At 39.0% G+C, this 24,687-nt stretch overlaps 3 protein-coding genes across 4 annotated transcripts; 1 reads left to right on the top strand and 2 right to left on the bottom strand.

The window, feature by feature from the left end:
• Nucleotides 1–594: 594 nt before the first annotated feature.
• Nucleotides 595–1,146, bottom strand: LOC139934433 (echinoidin-like). The gene has a single exon (XM_071928668.1). It carries the CDS (start codon nt 1,144–1,146, stop codon nt 595–597), a length of 552 nt encoding a protein of 183 aa, XP_071784769.1.
• A 3,838-nt stretch (nt 1,147–4,984) lies between these two features.
• On the bottom strand, nt 4,985–14,725 carry LOC139935260 (uncharacterized). Its single transcript, XM_071929770.1, has 4 exons — nt 14,534–14,725; nt 11,676–11,839; nt 8,551–8,695; nt 4,985–7,517 (listed from the first exon to the last, which is right to left on the bottom strand). Exons 1-4 carry the CDS (start codon nt 14,631–14,633, stop codon nt 7,147–7,149), a joined length of 780 nt encoding a protein of 259 aa, XP_071785871.1. The 5' UTR covers nt 14,634–14,725; the 3' UTR covers nt 4,985–7,146.
• An 862-nt stretch (nt 14,726–15,587) lies between these two features.
• On the top strand, nt 15,588–21,503 carry LOC139934914 (CD5 antigen-like). 2 transcript variants are annotated; one of them, XM_071929338.1, is made up of 5 exons: nt 15,588–15,693; nt 17,329–17,658; nt 18,278–18,607; nt 19,235–19,543; nt 20,378–21,503. In XM_071929338.1, the coding sequence occupies exons 2-5, from the start codon at nt 17,373–17,375 to the stop codon at nt 20,536–20,538; spliced, it is 1,086 nt and encodes a 361-aa protein (XP_071785439.1). In that variant the 5' UTR covers nt 15,588–15,693; nt 17,329–17,372; the 3' UTR covers nt 20,539–21,503. The 2 variants fall into 2 exon arrangements, with proteins under 2 accessions (XP_071785439.1, XP_071785438.1); XM_071929337.1 differs by lacking the exon at nt 15,588–15,693 and adding an exon at nt 16,123–16,298.
• The last annotated feature ends 3,184 nt before the right edge of the window (nt 21,504–24,687 follow it).

The raw sequence follows: 24,687 nt of genomic DNA, 5'->3' as shown, positions 1-24,687 counted from the left end.
GTCATAGTGATTTTCAGTCAAATGAAATGTAAATTGTTCGTTTTGGGAAAAAAGTAGCATTTCCCATCTTCATTGATGTCTCCTTCAGCAGCCGCACCATTACGAGTTGTGTTGTTAATAAAGACAGTGGACACTATTGGTAATTGTCAAAGACCAGTCTTCTCACTTGGTGTATCTCAACATATGCATAAAATAACAAACCCGTGAAAATTTGAGCTCGATTAGTCGTCGGAGTTGCGAGATAACTATGAAAGAAGAAAAAATCTTGTCACACGAAGTTGTGTGCTTTTAGATGCTTGATTTCGAGACCTCAAATTCTAAACTTGAGGTCTCGAAATAAAATTCGTTGAAAATTACTTCTTTCTCGAAAACTTTGGCACTTCAGAGGGAGCCGTTTCTCACAATGTTTTATACCATGAACCTCTCCCTATTACTCGTAATCAAGAAAGGTTTTATGCTAATAATTATTTTGAGTAATTACCAATAGTGTCCACTGCCTTTAAGCTGGCACACCACATTCCCTCCAGCTTGCTCCAGCAGATTGGACGAACAATCAGGGTGTAATTTGTGGCAAGCCTTCCCGCTTGACTCGATTTATGGAGATTTAAGGCGACCGTCATCACCGGTGTGCAGGCAAAATAATGGGGTGTTGGTGACGGGTACCAGAAGCTCACAAACTGCGTTTTTTACTTTAAGGCAATGTTGATCATCCCATTTGCCGTCATAATTGGACCACATAGCAGTACACACGTAGTACGCGGCGCCATCCGGTTGGCTTGCCGCCCAGTTCTCGTAAGAGCCGGTTGCATTGCTCCGACGTGCATCATCCAAGTTTCCCTTCGTGTTGATAAATCCAATCCAGAGATCCGGAGTTGGGATATCTTGAATCTTTTGCAGAAAGAATTCCCAAATAAATTCCTGTTCCGATTGTGAGTTTGGTATACCAAGCGTTGCTCCATACTCGGAACAAAAACTCTCTGCTTCGGTCCAAGTCATCTTCTCCGTTATGAAGTAACATGACGCTCCGTCTTTGCGCCAATCGGGAGGGCAGTTTCCACGCTGGCAGTTCTTTTGCTGGCAGATATCTGCCAGTATACTTCCACAACTGAGACCCAGAAGCAGACTTGAAACTTTAAAGATATTCATTTTCTGATTTATTATAGGCAAAAGTAAACTGGTTCTACATCTAAAGGCAAAGGAGTGAGGGTCCCTGAAGTCTCAGTTTATATTATTCAGGCAGTTCAAAATGGCTTCCGCTGCCAACTCCCGTGGCACATCAACGATAACAATAACGCTCACACTGATGACAGCAGCACCTCTTAAGTGCAAATCGCTTACCCTTCAGTTTTGTTTTTGTTTTACTATAGAGTTATAGATTTGAGGCTTTGATATAATCAATGTTACCAAAGAAACGGCATTCCTGTTAAATGTGCCTACAGTGAGTAAAAGCGCCAACGACGCCTCTCCTTGGGTGTCAACTAAGTGGTATCAATAAATTGATCTTGAATTTGTCGTCACGACGTAATAATTTTTCCGAAGAGGATGAACACGTATAATGGAAGTTGACTTATTATTTTGTGGTGTGAATTTGAAGTGTTGGTGAGAATTCAAGGTTTTTGGCGTGTCTGAAACTCCGTAGGAAAGAACGTGGAGCTAAATTTGAAATACAACAAACACGCCAGGCAATTATTTACGGATAGATCCGCTCTTTGGCTCCGCGGCAACTGCAGTTTATTTAATTTTATTTATTATTATTATTATTATTTTTTTTTTATTTTTTTTTATTCATTTATTATTATTATAGGTTTTCTCGGTCAAATTCGGCAAATGAGCAGCCAATTTCATTTCCACGCGTTCGAATTAAAGCTGTTTTGCCTCTCCAGTTGTTACTGCGTTTCAAATTCAGAACTCGGCCATTCAATTTCGTTTAGAGTCGAGTCAAATTTCAGTACGCGTGTTTGTTTACATTTTACCCACGTCACGTGAGGCCGGCACTGAGCGCAATCGGTCTATTGATTATGACCATGAAAACACCAGCTTTTAAGCACCAACACATTAGCGCATTGGGATAAAGGTGCTGGGACTGTCTCAGTAACTCGGATCATCCGGTCCGGGTTCGAATACCGTCTGTCTCTAATATAGATTCAAGGCTTTTTGCTGCCCATGGGACAGTGTGATTGGGATCTGCCTTGTTTCTCCCCTAAAAGGACAGGGCCCGCGCAGTGGCTAGGATTCGAGACAGGGGGGGGGGGGATGTGCTCTGGGTCGGAGGCCACTCCACAAGGGTTCTATATGGCAAAGGGGAGGGGCCAGTGTGTGCCATTAACTGAACCGGCGCCTGAATGCCTGACATACCGGAGCGTAACCTTTTATATTTTTCCCACCAGATTAAATTTGCATTATCAAATGGATTCGAACTGCCTCTAGCTACCGGCAACACCGGTAGTCTAGTTGGTAAGACACTGCTATAAAGTTGCAAGGGTCACGTGTTCGAATCCCACCCGAGGTACTTGCCTATGATATATATTTTTTTCACAGGACTCCGGAAAGTGCTGATGAGTATACAGTGCTAACACACATCGGTGTATGGGTAAAAGACAACATTATTTTTCTCTATATATTTTTGATTTTTTATTATTATTGTTATTATTTATTACGCATACTGGTATGACTGGTATGTATCTGGTAACTGTGTAAAACAGTGTTTACATTAATTAACTAGGTCAGACTTGTTCTCTCAATACGAAGGCGGGGTCAGTTTTGTCTGAAAAGGAGGGGGCTACTGCACTTAGTGGAAACACAATGTTTTCGTAGTAAATCTTGTCGGTAACACTTGTCTTTTTTGTGCGTAAAATAGTATCATTCTTGTTTAAATATCAAAAAGGGGGTATTTGATATTACAAATCACAATGGTTAGTTTGATTTAAGGTTCCGTGTTGAGAATATTGAAAGAAATACAGGATTCTTGTTTGCTTGTGAAAAAAATTAACCATTCCCTGTGAAAAAAATAGAAAACAGTTTTGATGGTGACGAAAACACAGTTCATGCGCCAATTTTTGGAGGGGAATAGCAGATCCACTTCCTGTGGCCATTTTCCCAGTGAATTGTTAAATTCTTTCTATTCGTCACAGTGCCGTGCGTTTGTTAAACCATGGAGGAAGACAGACATTGCTTTAAAAACGAGTCATCATAATGTTTTGTAATATTACAAAAACGCATGTACAAATCATCAAACTTCACCTTATTTCTTATGCACTTTGCCTGTGACGTCACATCGGTACCATCCTAGTATATAGATGGCTGAATAATGATTTCATCATTGAAGATTGAAGATTGAAGGCACATAATAATACATCTTCTAGTCCAACAAAAAGAAACCGTTGTGTAATGATTGCCTTTGGATCCAGTGTTGTTCCGCGACCCAGTTTAGCACAATGATACAATTACTGCAAGGTTTTTCGTGCGGGTACTATTGTACCTCTTTTATGTTAAATGCATTTCAGCAAATATCCATTGTGTTTAGTGTGATTGACTGTACCAAGGTTTCCCGTTGGGATTTCATTTCATTTGCACTCAGTGACTTTAGGGAAAATTGCTCGCCCGGAACGATCGTGTAATGACATAATCAGTCACGTGGCTCACCACATCACCCAAGACAAATTAAATGACACTGGAGTTCAAATTGAATTACTTTGTAGTTGGTGCTCGTGTTCTGGAAAGTATCAAGACACTGAGCAAATGTTGTGATTTGCCCTTTTAATTGCTTTAAAGTTTGACCTTCACGCGATAAGAATGGAGTAATAATACAAAGTTCTTATAAAGCGCACATATCTTAGACACTATAGCTCAAGGCGCTGAACAACAATAACTTGTCTTCGCGAATAAAACGTATTGTCTCTTATTTGAAAGAGCTTTTTTTTGTGGTAATCATAACGCAGTGAAGTGAATACTGCGAAAAAGAAAATCGCATTACTGACATTACAAGCAGGTGGCGTGTACAGTACTTCTCTTTGTACTGCTAATTTTTCTGCATCCATTTTAATCATTCTTAATTCCCTTTCTTATTCTAACTTCCATACGCGTTTACTTTTTGAAGGCGTGCATAAATCGGTTGGAGAAAGGTCATGTTCACATCCACAATATAATTATAATTTTAAATAGTGGCCGTGGCGGATAACAAACCTGTGTTCATCTTTGGTACCCTGAGGAGACCAATAACAAAACAAACATGGGAATGAAATGACTCCGTGTACGAATTGTAAAGACTGGGTGTTCCACAAGGATATTTGCGTATGAAGTGTAATGGGAAACTAGCTTGAAAGAACAACACAATGCTCCACAAAGATACATTATTGAGAGTGTGTGTTGAGAAATGTGTAGAACGGCTGTCAGTTTTGATAAGCAAATTTGCTTCGTAATCACCGTTTTTTTTTTTTTTTTTTTTTTTTAGGGGGGGGGGGTGTATTTAAAATGTACGTAATTTGTAACCAGCCTGCGTACGTATCTGCGTACGAAGTGTAATGGGAAACTAGCTGGCAAGAACAACAAGATACATTTTTGAGAGTGTGTGTTGAAAAATGTGTAGAACGGCTGTCAGTTTTGATGTTACAGTTGAAGAAAACAGGTGAAAACCTAAAGTGGGGGTATAGTAATGTTATTTTTAAGGTTTTTTTTTTTTTTTTTTTTTTTTTTTTTGGGGGGGGGATGGGGCTTGTTAATGTTATAATTCACTTCAATTCTCATAAAATCATTACATTATGATAACATGACAATTCTACATGACAATTATGGCTTTAAACCTTTAGTTGGTAACGACAAGGGTGTGACAAGTGTGTTTTTTTCTTTCATTATTAACTCGCAACTCCGACGACCAATCGAGCTCAAATTTCCACAGGTTTGTTATTTTATGCATATGTTGAGATACATGAATCTTTGACAACTACCAAAGGTGTCCAGTGTCTCTAATACTGTATTAATTTGAAATTTATCCAGGTGCCTCTCACTGAAGATTTGAACACTGACAAAAATTAAACGATGACCTTTTGACCATAACGCCCCTGAGAACAACTTTTAATCGACAATGTTGCTCTTTTTATAAAATATTTTGATGACAGTGCTGCAAGTTTCGAAAACTTAGAACAGTAAACAGTTTAAACCCCTAGCTCAACACAGGTTAAACAAACATAATGATCAAAGATGACCCTCGGAAATGGTGGCCGTTTTGAATCCCCACACTGCCTTGAACACCATCAAGTGACATATATCACTTCCCGTTCCATGTAACAATTCCGAAAGCATGATGAATTGCTGTATAAAATTGTAAACAAAAACAAAATGTTTACTTCACCCAGTGTCAAACAAACGGTTGCCATGGTAACAGTTGACATCAAAGTTACCATCGCTATGCCCCAAATAAATGTTGGGAAAAGTAATGCAAAACTGTGCTGACTGAGTTCAAATGTTTTAGGGCACAATGTTAATGTCCCAAGACCCCAAAGTCCCCGTAGTTTCAATATGACGATAATCAGGAAAGAGAAGTCGCAAACAAATCAACAATTGATATTACTGTTTTTTTTTATATATAAAAAAACAATACAAACATTAGCAATACAAAAGCCAGGGACATATGCCCGCAATTATAACATGTTACTGAAAAACTGTAGCCCGAAGGCATGTTATTAAAATATCTCTGGCCAATAATTTAAACAATCTATACACAGAACAAATTACATTCATAATAAAACAGGATTACATATATTTGTCTTAATTGCGATAAGTCAGTTTTTATCTTAGCTTACTCAGTTGGTAGGTCGAAAAAAAACCTTATAATTCCATCGGTGCAACGGTGTGCGTTTAAAATATTTCGAAACGAAAAACTTGTTTGTAGTAAATGATCTAAATAAGTATATTAAAGACCCTGGACACTATTGGTAATTGTCAAAGACGTGTATCTTAACATATGCTGAAAGTAACAAACCTGTGAATATTTGAACTCAATTGGTTATCGAAGTTGCGAGATAATAATGACACGAAGTCGTGTGCTTTCAGATGCTTGATTTCGATACCTCAAATTCTAAATCTGAGGTCTTAAAATCAAATGTGGGACAATTACTTCTTTCTCGAAAACTACGTTAGTTCAAAGGAAGCCGTGTCTCGCAATGTTTTATACTATAAACCTCTCCCCAATACTCGTTACCAAGTTAGGTTTTATGCTAATAGTTATTTTGAGTAATTACCAAAAGTGTCCTCCTGCCTTTAAGTCAACCTCAGTGAGGTAGAACCACAGGAACACTGTACGAAACTGTCCCCACGATCACCTAATCACACATAGTATCATCCTACATAATTAGGATTTGAAACTTTTCATGGTGGAAATACGATATAGAAAGGTTTGCGGTATCACCATGTAATGACTATCTCTAATGAGTTACAGAATGCAAGTACATGTAATTTACCAAATATTAATACACGCATTTTTATGTGGACACTGCATGCAGACGACCGTCATTAAGCTGTGTTTTGATAGGTCCGAATTGCTATTTGCCAGCAGCACCCATATCACCTCCGACCAATCAAAACACATGGAAAGCTTACGTCACTGCACGGTTATCCAATGAAATAATTGACCAATGAAATCACTGTTTCTGAAAAGCAAGTACCTGACGGGTTTCAGGGTACCAGTGTATAGTCTACCATGCATCTCTAGTAACAAGCACTTGGTGGCGCACTAGATTGCGAACTAATATAATAATACATTTAATATCAACACTTATTTTATAATGCAATGATTGCGTTCTATACATGACGTTTTAACGTTGATACTCTCATAGGTTTGACACTCTGACATTAAAATTTCGGTTTCATCGAAAAATCTGTCATCCGGAGATCGAGTCCCTCATGTGAAATTAACATGGGTTGGGGAAGATGATTCAATAGAGGGCGCTATCAGAAGAAGTTTGTACATAGCTCGCCGTACAAGTGGTTCAACATCTCCAGGAGGCAGGTCTCTTGCCACCCCGGTGTTGCAATACTATTGTATCAAACGAAATTACAGTCATATTAGCGTTGCTTTAGTGTAAGTCTATATTATTGTCACTGCTGTTGTCGTTACTATTATGTGTAATCTCTGTAGTTGTATTGGACGACTCAGGTCTGTTCAGATGTACATTCTTCGAGTTCAAAACTTCCATTCGAGACGCCCTCTCGCGGCGCAATGCTGACTGCAACCGTAGCTTCATATGACGGTGGGTCGTAGTTGGTTTCAGTGTAGCCGGGTAATCGTGGTACGGCCATCACAGAACACGGCCCGTAAATCTCATTAACTTGTTGCTGTGGATTCAACCCGCAACTCACGGAACTGATGGGTGTTGCTGTGTTTGACGAAGCGGTCCGTGCATTTGTTTTTCGTCGACGGTCTTTTACTACCACCCACACACATGATGAGACCGAAACAGCAATGAGTAGAGCAATAAATCCAAGGGCCGCGATGGATTTGTAAGTCATGCCTGTAGCACCTCCTAAAAAAATATTAAAATAGTATTCTGTTTATAGACACTGGCCACTTTTTGAATATTGTCAAAAGCCAGTCTTCTCACTTTGTTTATCTCAACATTATGCACAATATAACAAAACTGTAACAAACTTGAACTCAATAATGGGTTGTCGAAGTTGCGAGACACAAAGTTGAGGAAAAACACCCTGTCACACGAAGTTGTGTGCATTTTTTTTTTATTTCGGGACCAAATCAAGTTGGTGGAAAATTTACTTCTTTCTCGAAAACTACGTTACTTTATCAGAGGGAGCCGTTTTATCATAAAGTGATATACTATCAACAGCTCTCTATCAACAACTATTTTGAGCAATTACCAATAGTGTCTTCACTGCGTACTTAATACTTGAATCGAGAATGACTGTAAACCTATAGATGATTGTACACCAAGAACTGATTCAAAAAAATAGATTATAAAAAATACTTTTGGCGAGAATGATACGGCGTTCTGTTCTGCTTTCTTATACGAAAAACCCGGTCCAGCCAGGTCATGCAGGTCAGTGAGACTTGGAATAAGAGTAAAAAAATCCATCAAATGTGTTATTCGCGAATCAAATATAATTATCTCCATTTGTTTAATCCCGATGTATTTAAAAGCACTGGACACCTTTGGGAATAATTTGTCACCGACCAGTATCCACATATTGGTGTATCCCATCCCAACATAATATGCATAACATAAAACAATCTGTGACGTTTGAACTCAACTGGTCATCGACATTGCAAGATTGTAAGATAACATCTTCTTCGTTTTCACAATTAATAATAATATTGGGTTTTCAGATCCATACAACTGCATCAGGCCCAGAGTATTTTAATATTATTATTTTTGAGTGAGAAATTACCTCTTACTTAACAAATTATAACGTTAGTTCAAAGGGAGCCGTTTATCACAATACTTCATGAACAGCTCTCCGTTTCTTGTAAAACAAGTATGTTTTGTGCCATTAATCTGAATAATATCTAGTAGTGTCCAGTGCCCTTAGTTAAACTTTACGTACCATTAGCGCAGATAACTCCAACAACCTCACTGTCTTGACAGTTGGCATAATTCCAGTCTGAATGATAGCATTCTACCAGCCTACTCTCATCCCCCCAGCAAAATACATCTCCGAGTAAAATGAGACCGTCTTCGTAAAACGTTTTCTGTTTATATGTAAGACAGAGCAAATAAAATTACACCATTAGAGTTATCTTCAAAACAATGACCAGTAGGATCATACAGGTTAAGCCCGGTTCGTACTTCCTGTGAATGCGAAGGCGAAGCGAATGATGACGTCACAAATTCGCAGCAGTTCCACTTTGCTCAACTCACTTGCGAATATCGATGCGGAGGGGTGGTCGTGACCCAAATACACGTCAAACTCACATCGCATTCACATTCGCAGGAAGTATGAACCAGGATTTAGCCGGGAAGCCAGATGCTTGTGACGACTCGCCCCTTTCAGATTTACTCGATTGCCATTGGTTACTGCAGCCACTGGTTACTGCAATTGAAATGTGTATAACTCTATGTTGATTTAATATACTTTGCACCGTTTCCAGGTGTTGAAAAGGCAGTTTGACAAACACAGTTATAAATGTTTTATTTTATTTTTTTATAATAGTTATACAGTATGTATTTCTAATGTAAAACCGCATTACTTGTGTTTACACTCGTATCTGTTTTTCTAGCTGGTAGATTGTTAGCCTTGCTCAAGGCAGTCGAATTATTCACTCCAAAAAAAGACCGCCGCTGTATAAAAACCCACCCGTATTCACTGTGCGTAAAACCCACCCGTATTCACTGTGCGTAACATCGCACGACACGATGCCCCCGTACACTATCCGCATGCGGAGGCCGTCAGGCCGACAGCCTTGTAGGATCTGTGTTGAAGCCACTGACCTCATTACTATAATAAGCGAAGAGTTCCCACGGTCAGCTCATTACCATAATGCCCGCGAAAGACGAGACATGTTTACCTCACCCACCACCACCACGGACGCATGATAGGGTCCAAAGGTCGTGATAAGGGAAGTGCGTGATTGGACGTCAAAATGAATGATTCATTTGCCTCACATCCTGTGTTGTCTGATAGGTCTGACGAACGATATACATATTCATGAGCTGCATACTAGCATATCCTCGAGCCCCCCCAATTTCGTCCACTATTGTAATTTTTTCAATACAACACATTAAAACGGGAAGATACAGATCCGACAAGGCTGTCGGCCTGACGGCCTCCGCATGCGGTTAGTGGTGTACGAGTGCGATGACTTGTGTGAGCAGTATTCGTGCGATGTGACAGTGTGTATACGGGTTGGTCATTCGGTGTGATCGCACACACCATGCACAGGGTATACGGCGGGTGGGTTTACAGCTGCGTCTTTTCGGAGCGAATAATGCGACTGCCTTGAGCAAGGCTAGTAGATTGTCCGAGTTCGTGGGTCATACTTCCTGATCATAGCCCATGTCAATCGGGCTCGTCAAATGATCCGACATCAAGGGTTTTTTCCTTTTTTGGCTGAAAATTAAACGAGTAATAACATTGACACTAGTCTTGGTGCAAGACGTTTCTCGATTTCCTTTCACGCACACCGTGGCCAATTCACACCGCGGTGAGTGGACTAAGTCAGGTGAGTCGTTGCGGGCGCTGTTGGTGAATTGGCCGCGGTGTGCGTGAAAGGAAAACGAGAAACGTCTTGCACCAAGACTATACATTGACAACAAAATATGTTTTCCGTCTTCTGGCTGCTGACAAGTAAACGGGACAAACAAACATCCCTTACAACGATAAAACAAACAAAAAAATAAACAAACATACACTCAACCACAACAACACCAACCACTACACTAACTGCTTCCTTTTAGAGACCAACGTTATCTTTAAAGCCATTGGACCCTTTCGGAAACAGTATTGTCCAAGGCCCACACTTCGTGTATCACAACTTCTATATCAAATAACAAACCTGTGAAAATTTGGGCTTAATCGGTCATCGGAGTCGGGAGAAAATAACGGGAAAACCCACCCTTGTATCCGCGCGTTTCGCCGTGTCATGACATGTGTTTCAAATAAATCCGTAATTCTCGTTAACGAGAATTGATATTGTTTTTCTGTTTTCTCAAAAAGTAAAGCATTTCATGGAATAATATTTCAAGAGAAGTATTTCACCACTACCTTTTGTAAACCCTGAAAGTTATTTGAAAATCTGTGAACTTTTTTTTTTTTCTGTACCGAAAGGGTCCAATGGCTTTAAAGGCAGTGGGCACTATCGGTAATTACTCAAATAATTATCAGCATAAAACCTCGTTTGGTAAGGAGTAATGGGGAGAGGTTGATAGTATAAAACATTGTGAGAAACGGCTCCCTCTGAAGTGACGTAGTTTTCGAGAAATAAGTAATTTTCCTCGATTTGATTTCGAGATCTCAAGTTTAGAATTTGAGGTCTCGAAATCAAGCGTCTGAAAGCACACAACTTCGTGAGACAAGGGTGTTTTTTCTTTCATTTTTTTTTATCTCGCAACTCCGACGACCAATCGAGCTCAAACTTTCACAAGTTTGTTATTGTATACATTTGTTGAGATACACCAAGTGAGAAAACTGCTTTAAAAATTACCAATAGTGTCCACTGTCTTTAAGATGCTCCTTTATCAATTTCCACTCCCTGAATGACAAATCACAAGCCTCCTTGACAGAATAGTCTGCGACTGAACATTCAACGTTCATGGCACTCGTGGAGTGATCGCTGCGTTACACATACCGGGCCATCTCTTTTATTTGGAACATCGTCCCACCTCAACTCAGACAAGCACATACTTGTTCTCAATCTAGGACTTATCTAAACACATTTATCTATTTCTGAAATCACAGTTTTCGAACTTTGGTTGTATTTGTGTGTGTAGCAGAGTGCTCTGTAACTTGCGCTAGAATCGCCTCATTGACAAAGATGGCACACTTTGAAATGTTGATTTTTTTCAACAATAACAACAAAACACGTAATCAGATAACAAAGGACCGACCAAGCAAATCTATACCACGTGCCTTTCACTACTGAATGTGGATTTGGACCAGGGTCAATCCAGCAGCAGGGAATGGAGGTCAGACTGAATAAAATAAATCAAACAAAACCAATGCGTTGATTTTACCTCAATGGATGCTTGGGCGAACTCGTACCCAAGTTGAGAACATGCAACGTGTGCTTCTGGGATGCCGAATCCGTCGGAGCATATTGTCCCCCATTTTCCTCGGTAAACGATTTCCAATCTTCCAGCGTTGGGCGAAGAGCCTTCCACCAAACGTAAATCGCCATCTAATATATTATTATAAAAAAAGGTACTGTCCTTTAACCCAAGTTTATTTATTTATTGCACGGGCAGCCAAGCAGGCCGAAGAGTAAAAATCATAATAGATAAACAAACATTATTATAACTTACGAGAAAATACCCCCCCCCCCAAAAGAAAAAAAAAAAAAAAAAAAAGGGAAAAAAAAGCCCCAAAACCACCTCTGTGGTATAACCGAATACTACGACGCTGTAGTATTTACATAAATAATAATAACATTATAATAATTATGAGCTAATTGTTATAGCGCGTTTCATAACTGAAAGTAATACCAATGCGCTTTACAGAAATAAAAGGCAAATAATTAAGCAACTAATTAACAATAAATACACTAACTAACAATACGCAAACAAAATGATTAAACTGAACAGTAGGCAATATAATACAAATGGGATTTGAGCAGAGTTTTGAACAGTTAGAAGCTCTGTGGAGAGCGGATGTAACAGGGAAGAGAGTTCCAAAGTTGGGGGCGGCACTAGAGAAAGTCCTTGAACCGAAGGATTTAGTTCGTACGGATGGTATGACCCGAAGAAACTGACATGTTTTGTCATGGAAGAATAAGATTTTCGTGATTATCGAACTATTCAACAATACGCAGGGGGCCAGCGCGGTTAGTTTACCCATGGTCTCGGTTAGTTTACCCGAGTCAAATAAATCCAAGTGCGGACGGTGGGAAAGTTAACCCGTCGGAATGTTACCCAGCGTCAGGGTTAAGTTACCCAAAATATTAATCCAGTGCGAAGAACGTGAAACTAGACGAGCAGCGGTATTCTGGATACGTTGAATATTCAAAGAGAGAATGGTTGGAATGAGAGAAAAAGTTGAGTGAGAAATGTTGACCTAGATTTGCAGTTTTGTTATTGAAAAGGTAGATGGAATGGTAATGTTTACACCTCCTTTTTTGATACATACTCAGCCGATATAAGTAGAAAAAAGACCAAATTTAAAAACTGATTATATTTATCTAGTATTCTCAGTATTTTCATTTAAGATGAAATCTGAACTGTTATCAGCATTACAAAAAAGTTGTATGTCAACATACTTAAACGTACTGTTAAAAAGGGTCAACACGAGATTTTGGCCGAGCAGCACCGCTTGCATAACATGAACACATTATTGTTTGTTTAATAATTATATGTATTATTTTTTTTTTTGGTATGGGGGAGGGGTTTCTAGGGGGGCCTTCATTCGTAAGTTGTGTTCAGCGTTTAACATAGGCCCCTTATCACACTTTTATTAAAAGATCTTCAAAAGGGCATTAGGGCACGTGCGATAGGAGGGGCACATGCACGCAAAACGTGACAAAGGTAAACAGTTTTTGTATAATACCGCCACCGGTGGATTAATGCAAACCCGGACGCGAATTTTGCTACCGGACGACATGTGTGCTTCGTATTTGAATTGGCAGGGGCACTGCGACATTTTCTCCTGGAGCATGGCAACTGGAACATGGCAACGGCACAAATGCGATGGCCAATAGGCATGGAGGCAATCGGCTTCATTGCCTCCGTGAAATAACACTTTATTTTCAACTTGTGTTCCATTTTTTTATAATAACATAATAATAATTAATAATTTGGGGGGCTAATCATCTAGGGCCATGTCACACGAGGCAATTTACAGGCAACCAGTTCCAGGCAATCTCCAAGAAGAAAAGCCATTCACATTTCAATGTTCTGATAGTTTGTTTGTTGATCGCAAGACATTTTTGAAAAATTACTCCTGTGCTACCAAAGTGCCCTGTAGCATGCGCTGCAGTTGGTTGCCTCCAAGTTGCATGTAAAAGTTGCCTCGTGTGACAAGGCCCTAAAACTCGCAGCTTAGAGCTGAACTGCGAGGGACGCGGCTACAACGTGTTCGAGAAGCAGGCATGCAAGGGCGCCTCCGGCCGCCAGCCACATCAACCCATTTTGACCACGAAGCGCAGCCAAGATCAAAAGTGTTTGATTTTTCCCGAGGGAGGAAAACCGAATGGTCCAGAAAACCCTCGTGGCACAGCAGAGAACCAACGCACAACTCAACTCACATATGGCCCGACCAGGAATCGAACCGGGGTCACCTTGGTGAGAGGCGAGCGCTTTACGCACACGCCAACCATGTCATATTATGCACCTATCGAAAAGAGAATGAGTTCGGCCCGTGTTCCTGGTTTGATTTGCAGCATATAATGCGCCACACCACATTGTAAACAGGTAAAATTTCATGGTAAAATGAATAATATTTTTCATACTTCAGTACATAGCTCAACCATGGAGTATAAAATAAGAACTGTCTTTCTTATTCCTCCATGGCTCAACACACATTGCAGGAAATAATACTGGGCGCTTTGGTTCGCCGATAAAGACCTTTATCACGGTGACGCCATCTTGAATTCTTCTCATTGATATAAACTTTACCAAACCGAGGCTTGAAGAACAAAATAGTCTGGTTCCTATTTTCAACATTCATTATTGTTATCCGATACGAGGAACATGGTCAAGATGAAGGCAGTGTTTGATACAGGTCTATCGGGGATGATGACGAGCAATAATAAGAACAGATCATTACTATTATCATTAGTTTACCTGACAAACAGAGAACAATTACAACAATAACTAAAAGAGTTGATATTAAATAGAGCTCCCTATTGTACACCATTATAAACCCTCGGTGCGTTACGTACCTGATGTAGCCAGTGTTCCGGTCGATGCACTACTGATCAGCAATAAGAACATGATCAAGTGAACTCGTTGTCCCTCGTTCAACGTGCAAATGACAGCCATTTTAACAGAGGGTAGGCAGCAATAATTACACAAACTGTACTAGTTATGTTTTCTTTTTTAAAACAACACTCCCAAGCAATGTGGGCCGCGTTTTATATCGCAAAGGCAGCCGTGTGTTTGTATAAAGATTTATAACTTGTTGTATTTAAAAAACCTCAAAGTAAACGCAACGTTTTGTTATCACCTAAATTATCTTTTTCAATCGGTTTAAATAAGCAGCACTTATCCCTTTCCTTGAAATTCTTGGATTATGTTCAAATTACATACAAACGATGACGAAGTCGAACCTAAAGTGTAAATACGATGCACCTTGGAAATAAATTATAGACAAATAATACTTTGTTGGCAGAAAGCTTCGAGAAATAACTTGTATGTGATTCAAATGGACCCCTTTACAACCATTACTGTTTAAAGGGAAAACAGAAATTCTCAAGCAAATTGAGATTACTATGCTGGAATTAGTTACTATGTAAGCTTTTATTTCAACATCATTATCCGCAATTAGCAACGCGTTTTGCCCCGGCAGCACTGTCTGGGAACTCTGTTATCAGCAGTATGATTGCTTCAAGGAACACGTTGCCTTGGATCGGACGAGTTGGTCCATAAAAAAGCGTTTGTAACCGTTTGTTATAAAATGCATATGGTTGGAGAGATAATTTAAAAGTAGAATACAATGATCCACACAAGTTTGCCTCGAAATTGCGTGGTTTCCTTTTACTGTGCGAACTAACACGGTCGGCCATTTATGGGAGTCAAAAATTTGACTCCCATAAATGGCCGACCGTGTTAGTTGATGAGGTAAAAGAAAAAACCGTGCAATTTCGAGGCATGTTTGTGTGGATCATTGTATTCTACTTTTACAGCATCTTTTTACCCATATGCATATTATAACAAACGCTTTTCAATGACCAACTCGACCGATCCAAGGCAACGCGCTCCTTTAATACCAGTGAAAACGTTTTTTAAAACGGCTCATTTTATTGAAATATTTCTATATTATTGGGTCTACTTCTTTTGTTTACTAACGGGCACCGGAGTGATAACATTTTAACTGCATCAGGTACGGCTCATTTATTTATTTCATTTTATAAATGACATACCTTTTTATACTTATACGGGCACCGGAGTTGGGGCAAAAGTATACCTCTTCGTGTATTCAATACTTCTGGAGCATTTTTGTTGTGACTTTTGTTTTATTATTATACAAAATGTTGTACTTTTTCTTTTACTTTTTTTTTGAAACCTGCTTCGTATGAACCCAAACGCGTTTCAGAAGCCGTGTTTGTTATCACACAAAACACATTCATTCTATAACCCAAAATCGTTTTATTTTTATTTTTATGAATCACCGTCTGGTAGGTGGAATTCATAGTACGTTTACGAATTGAATCTACTAGCTTTTGTACGGTAAAGCATAGCTCTTGAACTTTGTAGTGTCAACTTGAACTTTGGTTATTACGCGTGTAGTCTGACATTTGATAATAGAGTAGACTGGTTTTTTTTGGGGCGGCAAACTTTGCCTGAGCAGACATTTTAATATAATTGTGCAAACGTGTAACAAGAGGCTGTGCTATTTTATTGTCTGGCAATAGTTATCTCCAAGCATGATGATTTTGCATGCAATTTTGATCATCTTTGCTACCATTGGGCTAGCAATGGCGGCAGGTAAGCACATTTAATAATATTGTTACTCACTTTGTGATTGTTTGATTAGTTTTTACGGGGTAACCGTTGAACATGTAGAACGTTTACTAATGCTCTATAAAATAATTATACACGTGTATGGTTAATTACTCCGACACATCTGTTAAAACTTTTGTTCGGCTTTCGTTTCTGCAAACCGTCCTCAAGAAAACATAAGACAGCCACTTTCAGACAATGTTGTCAAACATACAAGGAACACGTTGCCTTGGATTGGTCGAGTTGGTCTTTAAAAAGCGTTAACCGTTTGTTATAAAATACATATGGTTAGAAAGATGTTTTAAAAGTAGAATACAATGATCCACACAAATATGCCTCGAAATTGCCTGGTTTTCATTTTACTTTACGAACTAACACGGTCGGCCATGGGAGTCAACAATTTGACTCCCATAAATGGCCGACCGTGTTAGTCGACGAGGTTAAAGGAAAACCACGTAATTTCGAGTAATACTTATGTGAATCATTTTATTCTACTTTTAAAATATCTATCTAACCATATGCATTTTATAAAAACACGGTTTCAAACTCTTTTTAAAGACCTACTCGTCCGATCCAAGGCAACGTTTTCCTTTAATAAAATAACAATGCATACTGCAATTTTTCTCGTCGGTGTTATGTTAATGATGTTTTTTATCGATGTTTTTATGACCTACTATTTCGTGTGTTGGTTCCATACGTATACAAAGATACGATGTGTTTGTTCGGCAACAAAACAGACGGCGATTTAATACTGCTCTTTGGCGGCTCTTCTTTTGTACACATCGATTGAAAACTTATAAGTTCGTCTTTCGTTTCTTGAAGAGTCATGTTGTGTTACAGACAAAGTTGTTTGAACAATAACAATTAAAAATAGACTAACTGTTTATTGTTCTCCTTGGTATGTTTTATGTTATTGTTAATGATGTTTTTATTGCTCTTTTTTATGGGGCTATTTCGTATCCTGACGCCATTTATGTACAAATCATTTAATGCTGTTTGTTCGGCTATAAAACAGACGGCGATTTAGTGCTCTTCGGTGGCAGCGACGAAAACAGCGGAATGGTCCTGATCGAATTCGACGGAAAACAGGGAAAAGTGTGCAACTACGACTGGGACGTGTACGCTGCCGACGTCGTCTGCAAACATACACGGGGGACCACGTCAAAATCAACGGGGTACTTCGCTCCACCAAAGTGGAAGGATCTCGGAGTGTTCCTGGATGGGGTGCAATGTCGGGGCAACGAGGAGAGTTTGATGGACTGTGTGCACGAGAAACTGGGCGAGTCGAGCTGTCCAGCTGAACGGAGTGCAGGGGTAATCTGCTGGTCACCAGAAGAGTATCTCGGTAAGTATCAGACTCATCACCTCGTAAAATCAGCACATGTTTTGTGGTGACAGACTGACAAATAAAAAATAATATTATTATCTTTTTGACCAAATTAAGAGAATAATATTCATTTCCACAATGTTACCCCCAAAACAATCCAATTAGAAATGTGTATATTATTTTCATACTGAGTACATTTGATTTACAAAAGGTGTATTATGCTCCTTTTTTCTTTTCTTCAACTCATTATTACTTTTATTTCGTGTGTATTTGTATTGCATCAACTTAACATAATATAGTGACTTTTTGGAGAACGCTTAAAGTATAACGTTTCTTTTATTCTTCAGTTTAGTTTACTTGGGAAAGAGCATCACCGGTACTTAGATTTCGATTTTTTTTTTATTTTTTATTTTTTTTTTCGGGGGGGGGAGGGGGGTTATATCTATGTTGGTTGGACCAGCACAACTTGTGGCACTTTCGCACTTTCGATGTTTCCCTTTAAATGTAGCCGTAGCTAGTATCCACATTTGAATGCTTAGTACACACTCTGGACAACAATGCTTCATGGAATTAAAACTCAATTGGATTTAAGCTGAATCCTAGTTAATACTCACCACCTCTCTTAAATTGCCAACAGATAATAAAGTCGAAGGAAGCGTCCGTCTAGTGAACGGCAAAACTTCACAGGATGGCAGAGTTGAAGTCTTCCTCGTATCGTCTTTGGGACCAGTCTGTGACGAAAGATGGGGCGCCTTTGACGCTGACACGGTCTGCAAACAACTCGGCTGTACAAACTCAAAGGGCGCCACCACCGGCTCGGCGTACGGGGAGGGATCCCTGGATTTTAAACTGAATAAAGTTTTGTGCGCAGCCTCCAACGTGCGGTTGGTGGACTGCCCGTACAGTTTTGTCGATAACACGACGAGTTGTAACCATACGATGGAAGCAGGGGCTGTATGCAATTGTGGTATGTTCCAATCTGCTCTGTTTAATCTCACAATAAATCTACTTCGGGATACAGTTAGACGAACAGCAGACTTTTGTCAATCATTGCGAAACAATAAACACAAAACAAACACCCTTATGGAAAGAAAAAAAAAAAAAAAACGAAAAAAAGGGGGAAAAAAAAAACACTTCAGTCCCAGCATTTTGTAAACAAACCAAATTACACCCTTATTGTCGAAAAACTACACTTAAAATTTGTTTGCGGTTTTTGACATGTCGTTTGGAATAATTGCCAAGCTGACCTCCCGCCAGTTTTAACGAAACATCCCTCAACTTCCAAAGCAAAATTGAACCAACTTCATGCCCAAACCTAGCAAGTCTTTACATAGGTTGACGGCACCGAACCCATAAGCTTTGGAAACATGTCATGATTTTACAATACTATTTTTTGCGTGCACCCAAAACAGAAATGAAAAAAAGTATTCAAACGTTGTTGTATCGGGAGTTTACAAATATATGATAATTTTATAGGTTTACCAAGGTATTTTGGACTCGTAATCTTGATTTTGCCATCTGAAGCACTTTGTTACAGAGAAGATAACCTGATATTTTACGAGATAATTGCACAAAGGTTTTCCTCTCAATTTAGGTATTGAAGTTACCGTCGGCGAAAACAACTCCGGCAGCGGCTTAGTAAAAGTGTCACCTTCTGGTGCATCAGAGAGCACCATTTGTTACGATGGCTTCGGTCCAAGGACCGCCGATGTGGTTTGCCGAGAGGCTGGGCACAAGGGGGCGCTGTCGATATCTTCGGTTAAGAGGACTGCAAGCTCGCGCTCCAATATCTCTTACTCATGTCTTGGTTCGGAGATGAGTCTGGTAACCTGTCCTACCGCACATTTTAACGTGTCCGATTGCACTGAGGGGAAGGAAGCTGCTGTTGTTTGCCAAACCAATGGTGAGCCATCGATATGTGATTTAATACACTTTGTTACCTTTAGTTTCATATTGATGTTAATGTTTCAAGTAAAACGCAATACAATAATATTTTAAAATCACTGGACTTAATCGCTCTGGTGTTTCTGATCAGCAGAGTTTGTTCGAGTCCCAGTCACGACACTAGTCCTTCAGTAATATACGTTACCTTATTTGATTTGCCATGCTTAGTCCCTCCACCACAGAAGACAACAATGATGAAACGGTGGATAGTCTGGCACCCTGTATGCTAACGTTCATTGCTGTTTTGCTTTCTGCTTTGTTGTTTTTGGTATCATGTTGTTGTCGTCGTTGTCGTTTTTCCTTTACTTGTTCTTTGTCGTTGTCGTTATCTTTTGTTGTTGTTGTGTTTTGTTGTTATTGTTGTTGATGTTGTTGTCGTTGTCGTTAACGTTGTTGTGGTTGTTGTTGCTGTTGTTGTTGTTGTTGTTGTTGTGGTTGTTGCTGCTGCTGCTGTTGCTGCTGCTGCTGCTGCTGCTGCTGCTGCTGCTGCTGCTGCTGTTGCTGCTGCTGCTGCTGTTGCTGCTGCTGCTGCTGCTGTTGCTGCTGCTGCTGCTGCTGCTGCTGCTGCTGCTGCTGTTGCTGCTGTTGTTGTTGTTGTTGTTGTTGTTGTTGTTGTTGTTGTTGTTGTTGTTGTTGTTATTTGTATTTTTTTTCGCGGAGGGGGGAGGGGGTTTCCGAAAACATAATCAAGTCGTAAGCAGCGGCAATTCTTGAAATATAAGTGACGTTACGACGGTTTTTATGTTCATTTTCATTCTGTATCCTTTTTTTTTTTTTTCTCTGTCCATTACAGATGAACCGGTTCCCACTGCCGAGCCTACACCAGGTCCTTCGGGCCTGAGTATAGGAGCGATAGTCGGCATCGTCATCGGTGTGCTTGCTGGTGTGCTGGTCCTTGTCGTTCTCTGCTGTGCCATTTGCAGGGGGCGGAGGGGCGGACCAGCTTCCATCTAATAATGTGTTGACGTCACTTTATATTTTTCGTCAAATATTCAGTTTGCGTTTGAGGTCTTTTCTTTTTCAACATTTACCACATTTTTCGTATTACGATTTTCACTTCAAATTCCTAACAATAACATTGAACGTATTGGTAAAGGAAGAATATAACATTAACTGCAGCTTAATTTGTTTTTGTTAATGCTTGAAACTGCCTTATTTCATTCAACTTATTTGCTTTCTTGTTGGTAAGGTAAGATTTGTGACCGAACCTTCTTCCAGTTTTTTTATAATACACAATAACAATATGTATTCAACACACAGTATTAACATATTATTCTGGATTAAACAGCAAATTAGGGCAAACCGTTTCCGTTCAGTCCCTGTGCCTATATAGCGCCCTCAGTTGTCGTTCTAAGAAGAACAAATCAACTTTTCCAAACGCTGTTAGCTAGAATGATGACAAATTAATACCATTATATTGAAAATACGGTGTACACAGTGCAGTATTTTTGTTTGTTTTCAAATTATTTTCTAAAAATAAAACTAGCCAAACTTGACACTGTTTTATCTGCCAATTCTAGAGTCAACGTTGTTTTATGATGATTCTCAATTAAACTCTTATTGTCAAAAAAAAAAAAAAAATGGTTTTGTTTTATTGAAAGAACCCGAATGATTCCGCCAAGCGGTAAGTAAATCGTGAAGTAATTGCAGAGGTTATGCTGTTTGAAGGAAAGTACTCGTCATTATTTGTGTTTCTGGATCTATTGACTTGGAGGCTCCCTTTCAACCCAAAGGGCGATAATAATGCATCCATGCAAGTGTTTTAATTCTGTGCGGCATTCTCATCTTAAAGGCACGGGGTACTTGTGACAAAAGTAATAATCAAAATAATTAGTAGCATAGAAACTTACTTGGTAACTGGCAATGAAGTATGGTGGCCCTGAAGGGACATCGCACATCGCAAATGTCTTTGCAAATATTTGCGGTGTCGGAAATATCTTTGCAAATATCTTTGCAAATATCTTTGCAAATATTTGTGATGTCGCAGATATCTTTGTGATCAAGATTTGCGACATCACAAATATCTGCAAAGATATTTGCAAAGATATTTGCGACATCGCAAATATTTGCTAAGATATTTGCGATGTGCGATGTCCCTCCAGGATCACCATAATGAAGATACGTTTATATAGCATAACATCGCAATAAACGGCTCCCTTCGAAGTAACGTAGTTTTTGAGAAAGAGGTAATTTCTCGCAGAAAATATTTTAAAACTTCAGGCCCGATGCCTTTTTAGGCATCTGAATGCACACACATTTGTGCAACGAGGTTGTTTTCGTTATTGCATTATTCTATTGCAACTTCGATGACCAATTAAGTCAAAATAATCAATTGTAACTAATTGAACCCAGAAAGGATAAATTACAGATTCATTAAAGTCATAGCAAGAGGGACCTACACATTATTCTTTTGGTAACGTAAAATTTCGATAGTATAATTATAAAAAAAACAGTTCACTTTGAAGTAATGTGATTATATAGAAATATATTGGTTTCTATGAACTCACAGTTGGAACTGTGAAGCGTTACTGATAGATACGTTTTTTAAATTGTGCATTGTAATTAGGGAGTAATCTTCATTCAAGGACAATCTTCGCTCCGGAGTTTTAGCGCTAAATAAATAAAAAACTCGACCACCTTTTGAAATACAAAAATTTATACGTTAGTTTGATTGCACACATACAGGGTTAAAGCAATCGAACGGTTAACGCAAAACAACGGTAAACTTCGTTTTTAAAGGCAGCGGACACAGTATTGGTAATTACTCAAAATAATTATTAGCATAAAACCCTACTTTGTGACGAGTAATAATGGGAGAGGTTTATGATATAGAACATTGTGAGAAACGGCTCCCTCTGAAATGTCATAGTTTTCGAGAAAGAGGTAATTTTCCACGAATTTGATTTTGAGACCTCAGATTTAGAAGTTGAGGTCTCCAAATCAAGCATCTGAAAGCACACAACTTCGTGTGAAGAGTGTGTTTTTTCTTCCATTATTATCTCTCAACTTCAACGACCAATCGAGCTCAAATTTTCACAGGTTTGTTATTTTATGCATATGTTGAGATTCCCTGAGTGAGAAGATTTGTCTTTGACGATTACCAATTGTGTCCACTAACCAGGACCAAATTTCATAGAGCAGCTTAAAAGCAGGAAATATTATTTAACATAATACCAGTCATTGTAAAAGTGACATCGATTTTGTGGCTGGTAACCCTTTTCTGGTTACAATCATACTTATTGCTTAGCTCCCTTTTTTGCCCGAGCAGGGCCCATTTCCATGGCTCTGCTTACCGTAAGCAAATAATCAGCCCTTACGGAAGCAGGGAATAGTGTGCTTACGTCAAGCATATTTCACGGGTTAATAGCGGGGAATTTGGCTTGTGCGCGTGCCTACTCCACTTTAAAGAGTCAATAAAGGATGATCTCAGTATGTCAACTATTACCTTTTTATGGCAAAATAGACATCGCTGATACCGGTTAATAACCATTTTACTCTCAAAATTTGCATTTAGTAATAAATATCTCGAGTCAAAAATGCACCCGGCCGCGTGGCTTTTTCAGTCGAGAGTCAAAAACGGCTTATCTATTATAATGACCCTGGACGCCAGTGACGAATTTACCCAGTTGGTTTTGAACACAGTTCTCGACTTTGGCATTTCCACACCAAATAGCCGCCACTGACGTCACGATTCCTTTGTCGCGCGGGTTTGTTTGACCCCACGTTTTCCAGAAATTTAGCTTTGATCGTTCTGGAGAAAACCAATTTTTACCATGTTTTAACGTGAGGTAAGAGACTCGTTATATTTTTTTTTATGCTTCCTGGATAGACTGCAGCTGTTAGAAAACTGTAATATCTATATACTTGAGATCATCCTTTATTGGCTGCTTAATTGACTTTCTACTCTTAGGCCCTATACACAGCTCGGGAGAGCAAAAATACAACGCTTTCCCAGTATCGTTTCTGTCTGACGTCACCAAGTTCATACCTAATTCCCACAGTGAGTGGTTTGGTCCATACATTCTATTGAAAACGTGCATAGCCCAATCTTGCTGATAATGACGAACGGTCGTCCAACGTGTGACGTGTATCGATCTAACCTACCCAGGGTTCGTCACTGTAACAACGGGACCAGCTGGCGCAATTTTATCGCATGATGTCGTTGATTATTAGTTACACTTTGTGGTCTCATTTAATAAATGGGCTATTGTATCTAGGTCTGTCATATCATTATTGATGCTCACGACTATGAGTCAGACAACTTGGTGTTCATAATATGATTACCAAGAAAACAACAGAAGTTTGTACACAATCATGCAAATGTGTCATTAATTAAAGGAGTACACTCTGTTATTTTAAGAAAACTGTTTTTTCTTCCTATAACTCGCAGCAGTCTAGAGAGCAAGCTGGCAGATTCAATTCCACACAATTTCTTTCGTTTTGTCACCAAATCGTAAAACTTTATTTTATTATGATGAATTTAAGAATGTTCGACTTTGTCTTTTGTATAAGCTTATAAGCACACCACAGACGAGTCTGTGTGTGCAAAAGCTTCCATCAATACTTTGTACGAACGAGTTTGTACTAAATAAACATGAAGCTTGTTGAAAATTATACAATAGCCGAGACAAAATAAACAGAAATATGTTCGATTTATGCAGGAATGACCATCATTTATCCCACAATGTTGATTTAACACCAATGCATCGTACTAATAAACCAGTCGTCAGAAATAAAAACCAAACAGAACGTGCTAAATATAAAATGTCATCCGGTTTAATAAAATGTATGTGTATTTGTTTTTCCACTCAGATAAATGTATGTGCGGTAAAAAAAAAAAAGGTGAAGTTGATTTTGGTTTTATAACACATGGTTGTGCAAAACATGAAACCGGGTCCGTCATAATAATACACATGTAAACTTAAAAAAAAAAATAAAAAAAAAATTACACATTTTTGTGCAAACTTGCAACTGATGATGCATCAGAAACTCATGTGATTTGAATTGTGATTACTGAAAAAAAAAAAAAAAAAAAAAATATGACAAAAATGAACAGGAAAAATCATTGCAGGACCCAACCATTACACATAATGTAAGAGTTAA

This window comes from Asterias amurensis, chromosome 3, assembly GCF_032118995.1.
Source record: "Asterias amurensis chromosome 3, ASM3211899v1".
In the NCBI taxonomy this organism is placed as follows: Eukaryota; Metazoa; Echinodermata; class Asteroidea; order Forcipulatida; family Asteriidae; genus Asterias; species Asterias amurensis.
This window is presented reverse-complemented; position numbering and strand designations above follow the sequence as displayed.